We start from the raw sequence: 9,981 nt of genomic DNA on the forward strand, positions 1-9,981 counted from the left end.
TAAAAAAAGAAACATATAAAAAGTACATGCAATTTCCCTTACCATATTATGTTCCCTCTTACTCTGTGATCCAAGAAAATCATTCCTGGAACAAGTGTCTCTGTATTTGTAGGAGCATTTGAAAATTTATTTTTGACCCACTTACAAAGATGTAACAAAAGCAAAAAAAAAAAATTGTAAAAAAAGGAATCAGTTTGCTCACTCAGTTAAAAAAATAAAAGGCTTCTTTTAACATAGATCTCAAAATGTCTGCATGTCTTAGGACTTGCTAGGATGATCTGGAACAGTGTCCTCTTTTGAAATGATCCAATTCTAGGCAGTACATGGTGTTTTATAGCTTTGTTAAAACTAGACACCCTAGGTTTTATAGCAGCTCTGGATTCTGACTTTTTCTGCCTGATGTTTTGTGTTAGTGTTTTGTTTGTTGTTGTTGTTGTTGTTGTTGTTTACCATAGAGTTGGAACCAACCCATAGCTGACCCTCTGGCAGGTTTTCAGAGGCAGTTAATCGGAGATTGTCCATCCTTCTCCCTCGGAGCTGGTGGCCTTGAATTTAGTGCCTTCGGGATTACAACACAGTTTTCTGCCACTAGGCCACCAGAGCTACCTAGTGTTTAGATTACTTGTTTGTTTTCTTCGTAATTTACCTATACTGAAGTGGTGAAAGCCATCTTCCTACTGCAGTTGTGGCTCCTGAAGTATCCTGTTTTTCCCCTTGTTTTTAATTTTGGACCTGACTTATTTAAAATTGTCCTGTTTTGGCATAGGTTAGTGGTAATTAGTCCTAGGGTTGTGTTCAAACACCTTAACCCATTAAGACTTCCACCCTCTCCCAGTAGATCAGTGTGTAGGTTCAGAATCACATTCAAAGTTCAGGTATTTTCAAGTCTGCTCTAGCTTTTACCTTTATTATTCCAGCTGAACCCTCTTGTGTCTCCTTTGAATATGTGCTCAGGCTTGTGATGAAATAACTCTGCCTCTCCAGTCTTCCCAACAGTATCTACCATCTCCAGTTAGCCAAGGATATGTGAAGGACAATCTGTCTCTGTGATTGTCTTTATTCCTGCACCTCTTAATAAATTTCCAAGTGTCTTCTATTGTTTGCCTTCATGAGGGCTGCCCCCTCACCCCTCAGGTCCTTGACCATTTGCTTTCCACTCAGGGTGTTGCTTTTTTATGACAGCTCTGCTAGGCATGAGTTACTTTACTTACTGCTCCGAATCAAGCCAGCCTCTTCTAGCAATTAAACTGTTAGTTGTTTACAACTTATTTTAAAGGCCAGTGGTACTGGGAATATACCCTAAAGAGACCATAACTGACATCCAAACAGATATATGCACACCCATGTTCATCGTGGCTTTGTTCACAATAGCAAGGAGTTGGAAACAACCTAAGTGTCCATCAACAAAGAAATGGATAGAGAAGCTGTGATATATTCACACAATGGAATGCTATGCTGCATTGAAAAACAAGGAACTCATGCATAGTATTCAAAACGGGTGACCCTCAAGGACATTATTCTGAGTGAAATATCTCAGTCACAAAAGGGCAAATACTGCATGGTGCCACTGTTGTAGAAAGTGACTGACATCAGGGTTGGGGTAAGACTGAGAAAAACTGGATAGATTATGTATACTGCATTGAAACAGCTGAGGGAGAGAACAGTTTAAAAGTGATATATGATAGCATATTATGATTATCTCAGGAATCCAGAATTTAGGTTGCATAGCGGAGTGCATTTGGGGGGGGAGCAGGGGGATTGTATACCAACGAAGAAGTCTATCTTTTGCTTTTCAAAGAGAGGAGTGAACTGGGGTGAAGGGGGTAAAGAAAAAAGTGCAACAATGAATGAAAATCCAAAATCTCTGTAAATGTTCATTAAAATTAATAAAATAAAATTTTTTAAAAAAAGCCAGTGGTTTCAGATCCCCCAGGTGCTCCAAGGGAACAGAATGGGTAGTTTCTTCCATATAGACTTATAGCCTAGGAAACCAAATTAAGGTTCACAGCGGGTTGGAATTGTCTCTGTGGCATTGGGTTTGGTTGGGTTTTTTGCTGTATTAGAACTGCCATGTTGAGTGATGGTAGGGGAGAGGTTTGGCCTGGGAGCATTCCTAGCAGATACACCAGAGATCTCACAAGTCTTTCACTAAGTCCAGTAGTGTTACAGTAGTGTTACGTGAGTTAGTGGTTCTTGCTCTTTTGTAAACTTTTAGTGCAAGAGTGCTGAAATGAAGGTGCATAAGCACAAAAATCAAATGGAGAATAAACTGGACAAGTATTGAGCAACACTGAAGAAATCAGACTCTAGCCCAGAGGGTTTGTTAGGTACTAATGGGAGATAAGATTGAGTATGTTGAAATAGAGATTTGATAGAATTGAAATAAGCTTTTAAAAAAGAAAACAGAGTTTTAATGTTGATTTCTCACCTGTAAGATGAATATTTAAATACTTCCATTCCAACATCTCAAAATTGTTTGACAAATGAGATAATGTTATGACAATGTACAGCATTTCTTTTTTAAACTACACCAGTATAGATTGTGCGGAGCTTTGAATACCATTCTGAGAATTTTGCTATTGTAATAATAAGCAGTGGGAATGAATTCTACTCATAGAGGCTCTTCTTTCTTTGGGGTTTTCCTTTGCAGAATTTATAATGCAGAGTTGTTTTTGTTGTGTACCATCAAATCAGAACCGACCCCTAGCTGACCGTTTGGCAGGTTTCCAGAAGCAGTTAATTGCACAGGAGATGGTCCATCACTTCTGCAGAGCAGCTGGTGGATTCAAACCGCGTGCCTTGGGGTTGCAGCTCAGCTTCTTGCCCCTAAGCCACCAGAGCAAACCTATATCTTGTCCCCCCCTCGAGTTTTCAGTAAGAGGACGGAAGCAGCTTTCTTTGATTGCTGAGTAACAAGTCCTGTAAAATTGCTTTGGCTTTTATTCCTATGGAAATATAATTTAAGAGCAGATGTTTCCTAGGAGACTTGGCTGAAATGTGTGAAAAGGCTTTGTGGAGGCGTGTGAGAGGGCTCCTACCCACGTTAGAAGCTTCTGTTCATAGAACAGATTCTAGAAGGCTTGCCCCTGATAGTACTGCATAATATCAGCATTACCAGCTCACTTATGTGTGAACACTACTGGCACGGCACTTAGCATGCTGAAGAAAGCTTCACATGCCATCTATAAAATCTGTCCTTGAATTCCAGGAGCACACACCATACACTTGTCATCCCTTCATGAAAGTATATTCAGGCTGCAGAATAAAGTCCCATCTCTTTGCTGAGATCAAGGCAGTCTCTTGGCACAGCTGAGACTTAGCACTTTCCTCACTGTGCTATTTTTATATGTTTCCAAGGGGATCTTCAGCATGGTATTGATAATTGCATTAATCCTTGATTTATACAACTTGTGAAAAGGGAGGCAGCAGCTCTTTTCCCGTGTTTACTCATAAATGGGGCACTGGATTATGATTTATCAGCCAAAAAAAAATACAATGTCTTCCGTAGAATAATTGAGCTCAAATATATTTTGGAACTTTGCTGCTTCAACTTTGAATCTCACTCATTTTGAAGACCCTGAGCCTTTATCTCAATCATTAATTTCTTGTCTGGGTTTTGCCGATTGGGAATTTGATGCTATAAATTTATCAAAGAATTACTGTACTCTTTAAAAAAAACCAACAAATAAATATGAAACTCAGAAGGATCTGATTTGGCTCTATGTATGATTTATCTGTCCATGGAACATTCCTGATGAGTTGGCTCCAGAAGGCAAACTATAGATCATCAGAAGTTGAAACAAAGGAAATAAAATGTTCCTGTGAAGTAGACTTTTAGTCCTAGTAACTCTAATAACTTGATGAACTACCTTTCTCTAAGGCATACCTGATTTTTAAATAAGCTAAATTTGTTACAGAGTTTTCTTGGTTACCCAGCCACTAATTTCTCTCACCATTTTGGAAAAATTCAACAAAGTGTTAGTCTGGTTGAGTTGCAGTATTCCACATCTCTCACTTCTTTCCTTGTCAACCAAAGTATATAATTTAGGGTTGATTCATTGCATACATTTAACCAAGGCTTTGAATGGGGATCAAAGAAAGCAAAGGATAAGAAGTGGTTGGAATTTAAGTTGGACAGCATAATAAGCCAACTTCCTAGGTAAAACTAAATCAAACTCATTTTTTTTTTATTTTATTATTTTTTTATATGCGTGTACTGTCAAATCAGATTTGACTGGTACAGGAGGAGATTGTCCCTCCTTTCCTGGCAGAGCATCTGGTGGATTCGAACTGCAAACTCATTTCTTTCAGCTCATAAGAACACTTTAGGATAGAGTAGAACTACCCCCTAGATTTTCTAAGGCAGTAAAATGTACAGAAGCCTTTGAATCTATTCTAACTCACATTGATGCTATAGGATATATAGGTCCAAGAGGATTTCCAAGGTAGCCTTTTTGGAAGCAGACTGCTATATCTTTTTCCCATGGAGTAGCTTTATTTAGCAACCAGTCACTTCAGCTAAAATGCAACTAAGTTCATATTCCTCCTAGGTTATTGTTGTTGAGTGCCATCAAGTCAGAACTGACCCATATCCGACCCTTCAGCATATTTTCCGAGGCAGTAAATCGCATGGGCTGTCTCTTGTGGAGCATCTACTGGATTTGAACCACATATCTTTGCTTTGGCAGCTCAGTTCTAAGCCAACTTGTTATACATTAATCCCCTCCTCTCCTGTTTTTTTCTACTTCTTTCAGAATAGCCCTTTCTAAGATATGTTAAAAGGGATTAATTGCAACTTCTTTTTGTAAGTCATATCAGCTCAGTTCATTGAGGTGTTAAGTTGGAACTGACTTATAGTTGACTCTCCACTAGGCTTTCAGAGGCTGTCAACTACATGGGAGATTGATCACCCATGTTATTGTTAGGTGTCATCAAGTCTAAGCTCATAGTGACCCTGTGGATGTCAGATCAGAATCTTGCCCTGTCCTGTGCCATCCTCACAATCTCTGATATTCTTTTTTAAAATTTATTCATTTTAATGAAAGTTTACAGAGACTTAGGATTTCCAGTCATTCACTGTTACACTTTTCTGCCTGCCCACCCCCTCCCCCAATCTCTGACATTCTTGAGCCCATTATTACAGTCACTGGGTCAATCCATCTTGTTGGGGATCTTCCTTTTTTTCCTCTGACCCTCTACATTTCCCAACATGATGTTCTTTTCCAAGCACCTACGTACCCAAAGTATATAAGACTAATTTTCACCATCCTTGCATCTGAGCACGTAAGGCTGTACGTATTCAAGACAGACTTGTTTCTTCTTTCAGCAGTCCATGGGATATCCAGTACTTTTTCCAGCACTACGCAAAGACGTGAATTCTTCTGTTATCCTAATTCATTCTCCAACTTTCAGGTATATTATTGTTGTTATGTGCCGTTGAGTTGCTTGCGATTCATAATGACTATGTACAAGAGCCCCAAACCCTGCTCTATCCTGTGCCAACCTCACTGTCTCTGACACACCTACTCCCATTACCCCAGTCACTGACTCGATCCATTTCATCGAGGGTCTTCCTCTCTTGCTCTGTCCCTCCACCCTCCCAAACGTGATGTCCCTCTCTAAGGGCTGGTCCCCCCTTGCAACATGCCCAAAATATGTCAGATGAAGATTCAGAATCCTTGCCTCCAAGGAGCAGTCCAGTTTCATCGTCTCCAGGACAAATTTGTTTGTTCTCCTAGCAGTCTGTGGTATATTCAGCACTCTTCTCCAGCACCACAGCTCAAAGACATCAATTTTTCTTCTGTTATCCCTAGTCACTGTCCAACTCTCTGATGCATAGCACGCAATTGCCCGGATCAGATGCACCTTAGTCTCCAGCCTGACTTAGTCTAAGCCTTTGCATAGTCAATGAAGCACAGATAGACATTCCTCTAGTATTCTCTGCTTTCTGCCAAGATGCATCTAACATTAGCTATAATATCCCTAGTACCATGACCTGTTCTAAATCCAGCCTGCACATCTGGTAGTTCTCTGTTGATGTGTTGCTCCAGTCGTTTTTGGATAATTTTCAGCAGAATCTTGCTTGCATGTGATATTAATTATATTGTTTGATAATTTTCACACTCTGTTGGGTCACCTTTCTTTGGAATGGGAACAAATATCAATCTCTTCCACTCAGTTGGCCAGGTGGTTGTCCTCCAGATTTCTTGGCACAGCTTAGTGGACACATCCAGGGCAGCATCTCTTTGTTGAATTTTGTCAGTTGGTATGCGTTCAACTCCTGGAGCCTTTTTCCCAGTTCTTTGAGAGCAGCTATAACTTCTTCCTTCCTCACCATAGACTCTTACGCATCCATTATTTCATGAAATTCATCTGTGTCAGCCAATTCCTTCTGGTACAGTGACTATATATATATATATATACTCCTTCTATCTTCTATTTTTTTTAAAATAGATTTTAATGAAGGTTTACAGAGACTTAGGGTTTCCAGTCATTCATTGTTGCACTTTTCTTCCTACCCGCCCCCCCCAGTTCACTCTTCTCCTTGAAAAGTAAAAGAAAAACTCTTTCATTGTTATGCAGTCTTTCCCTCTCAAGTTCACTCCAGTATGCAGCCTTCACTCTGGACTTTGGTAATCACAAGAATACCCATTCATATGTCCCTTTTAAACTGTTCTTTCCCTCATCTGTTTTAGTGCAATATGCGTCATTCCTCCCCTCCTTTTCTGTCTTCCCTCAACCCTGATGTCAGTTCCGTTGTACAACAGTGACCAGATGCAATAATATTTTAATGCTTCTTGGATCATTTAACATTCTGCCCAAAGCACTCGTGGCTTGAATTTGTTTTTCAATTGCTCAGCTTAAGAAAAGCTTAACGAGTTCAGCCCTTTTGATTTTCTGACTCCTGCTCTTTGCACATTTCATTATAGTATCTTGCTTTGTCATCCCGAGCTGCCCTTTGAAATTTTCTGCTCAGCTCTTTAATTTCTTGATTTCTTCCTTTAGCTTTGGCTTCTTGGCGCTCTAATGCAATATTCAGTCCATCTTGGTCTTTTCTCCTTCTTCAGCCTTTGTAATGATCTTTTGTGTTCTTCGTGGACGATATTCTTGATATCTTCCACAGCTCATCTGGTCTTCATTCATTGGTGTTCAAGGCCTCATACCTGTTCCTGAGATAGTTTTAAAATTCGAGTGGGATAGACTTAGGTCATATTTTGATTCCCATGGATTTTATTTTCTTCAACTTTAGCTTGAACTTGCATGTGAGTGGTGATCTGTTCCACAATCAGCGCCTGGCCCGTTTTCACAGCTGATATTGAGCTTCTCCAACGATTCTTTCCACAAATGTAATCTGATTCTTATGCATACCATCAGGTGAAATCCATGTGTATAGCCTGCATTTGTATTTCTTATAAAAGGTGTTTGCAGTGAATAAGTCATTGATGTGCAGAATTGTATCATTCTGTCTTTAGCTTCATTTCTCTCAGCAAGTCTGTGTTTTCCAGTGCTGATCCTTCTTCCCTGTTCCCAACTTTCAGATTCTGGTCATCCATTATTATCAGTGCATCTTGATTGCATGTTCAATCGATTTCTGACTGTAAAAAGTTGGTAGAAATCTTCTATTTCCTTCTCCTTGGCTGTAGTTGTCAGTGCATTAACTAACCTTTTGGTTAGAAGTTCAGTCTTACACACTATACCACTAGGGCTTCTATAGCCCTGTAATACCACTATAAAAAAATAAAATTGATTCAACTTGTATAACCGCCTTTTGTAGGTTTTTTTTAAAAAAATTGCCATTTTTCAAGTGATCTATTTTACCCGTGTTATTGTGTACTTTTGAGTCAGAACCAACTCATAGCTGACCCTCCAGCAAATTTTCAGAGGCAATAAATTGCACAGGAGAAGATTACTCATATTTCTCCCTTGGAGCAGCTAGTAGATTAGAACTGCATATCTTTGTGTTGGCAGTACAATTACTTATCAGTAAGCTACTAATAAGACAGTTGGAAAGTACACAATTTACGTCAGTAGCGTATTTACAAATTCTCCAGAGACATGTTTTATTCTGATCCCAAACTTTAATAAGAGTGTAAGTTGTGGGGCAGAGGGGGTGGGCAGGGAGAAAAGAGCAGCAGTGAATGACTGGAAACCGTCAGTCTCTGTAAGCTTTCATTAAAAGTAATTTTTAAAAAACCTTTTTACTCTTAAAAAAAAAAGAGTATAAGTTGCTTAGGCCACAGAAATATACCCTGCTAAATGTATTTCTTCCCACTGAAGTTTTTATTTAGTGAGAAGTTTCAAGAATGAAGAAAGACATTTGGAAACTTTCTCTTGAGGAGCGTTATGAAAAGGTGGAAGCAAGCAGCAAACTCACTCTCACTGAGTTGGAACCAACTTATGGCTAACCCTCCAGTAGGTATTCTGAGGGTGTAAATCATATGGAACAAGGTTGCCCACCTTTGTCTCAAGGAGCATTTGGTTGATTTGAACTGCCAGAGAAGTGCAGCACTTCCCTTTGTGCTATACTGTGTGTTGTTCTGTATATCTGTTTTAGATGGGTTGCTGCTAACCCAATAACAGATGTTCAAATCTACCAACTGCTTCTTGAGACAAAGCTGGGCAACCTTGTTCCATATGAAAGATTAGCAGTCTACTCCTGAGTGATTTACTGCCTCTGAAAACCCTCTGGAGGGTCAATTAAGAATCAATTCCAGTTCCATGACAATGAGTTCAAGTTTAAGATTTATCTGATTCTCTCAAAAATCAAACTACTGTCAATTAATAGTTCTATGTATAAGTAAAACAATCCTTTTTTGTTGTTTACTTACATTTTGAGACATGTTATAATTCTCTGATCTCTTTCAGAAAAGAAGAAAAGAGAGCACAAGACTAAAGGAGGAGGGAAATGAACAGTTTAAGAAAGGAGGTGAGATCATTGTTCTAAGATCTCTGATCAGCTTGACTCCTCATTCTTTTCCTTTCTGGGAAGAAGCACCCAAGAACATTTGGATACAACCAGCAAACCTAAACTGCTAACAATTCAATACTACTTCCCTGCACCTTGGAATTTAGTTTTTTGCTAGGTCCAAATGTTTTTAGCTGACATTGATCATTACCATGTGTCTCCTGGCATGAGCTTGAATTTTCTTTGTTGTACTCTCACAGTCTAAAAATTGGGGCTGTGCTATAGAACAACATATGAGGTATTGTTTGAGAAACTCTTGCCATGTTGCTATAAAACATGATCCTTACTTATTGCAGTGCTGTAAACTAGGCCGGAGCCCTCCAGCCTGACTAGGAGGAGGGTAATTTAAGAATGTTTTGTTTACTTTTCTTGTGCTTTTTCATCTGGAAGCCTTCAGTAGAATACATTCTTCATGCCCTTTTGCATTTCCTACAATTGTTTAGAAATAGGCTGATTTCACTCTAGTAATTTGGGGAAACTCAAACTATGTGAAGAAGAATGTGGCATCAGAATTGGAAGAAGACTCAACAGCCTAAGTTATGTTAACAACACAGCTTTGCTTGTAAAAAGTGAAGAAGCCTTGAAGCATATGCTGAGGAACACCAAACTCTACCTTTGTATGGATTACATTACAAGGTCAAGAAAAGAAAAATCCTTACAACTTACGGTCTCGTGAGCTGTGATTATTGGAGAAAAGATTGAAGTTTTTAATGTTATTTGGGTTCACAGTTAACCCCCATAGTAGCAGCAGTCAAGAAATCAGAAGACCTACTACATTCTTCAGATCTACTGTCAAAGGTCTCTCTGAAATTGTAAAAAGAGCTAGGATGTCAGTTTTAAGTTGTGCCTCACCCAAGCCTTAATATTTCAATTGTTTTGTATGTATGTGAAAAGTATACAGTAAATTAGAAAAAATAAAGAAGAATCAAAATCTTTTTTAGTCTTTTTTCTTTTTTTTTTTTTGTTGTTGTTGTTGTTTTGGTGAAGAATGCTGAATATATTATAGATTGCCAAAA

General features: G+C 38.9%; 1 protein-coding gene across 1 annotated transcript in view; it reads left to right on the plus strand.

The window, feature by feature from the left end:
• The window catches only part of TTC1 (tetratricopeptide repeat domain 1), a 66,761-nt gene that overhangs the window by 23,903 nt on the left and 32,877 nt on the right, over positions 1-9,981 (plus strand). Inside the window, exon 2 of the mRNA XM_006897050.1 lies at positions 8,866-8,926. Within this exon, the coding sequence (XP_006897112.1) occupies positions 8,866-8,926 (61 nt within the window). The remainder of the gene's footprint in view (positions 1-8,865; positions 8,927-9,981) is intronic.

The sequence above is a fragment of the Elephantulus edwardii genome, unplaced genomic scaffold (genome assembly GCF_000299155.1).
Source record: "Elephantulus edwardii isolate Elephantulus edwardi_28Jun2011 unplaced genomic scaffold, EleEdw1.0 scaffold00197, whole genome shotgun sequence".
NCBI lineage: Eukaryota > Metazoa > Chordata > Mammalia > Macroscelidea > Macroscelididae > Elephantulus > Elephantulus edwardii.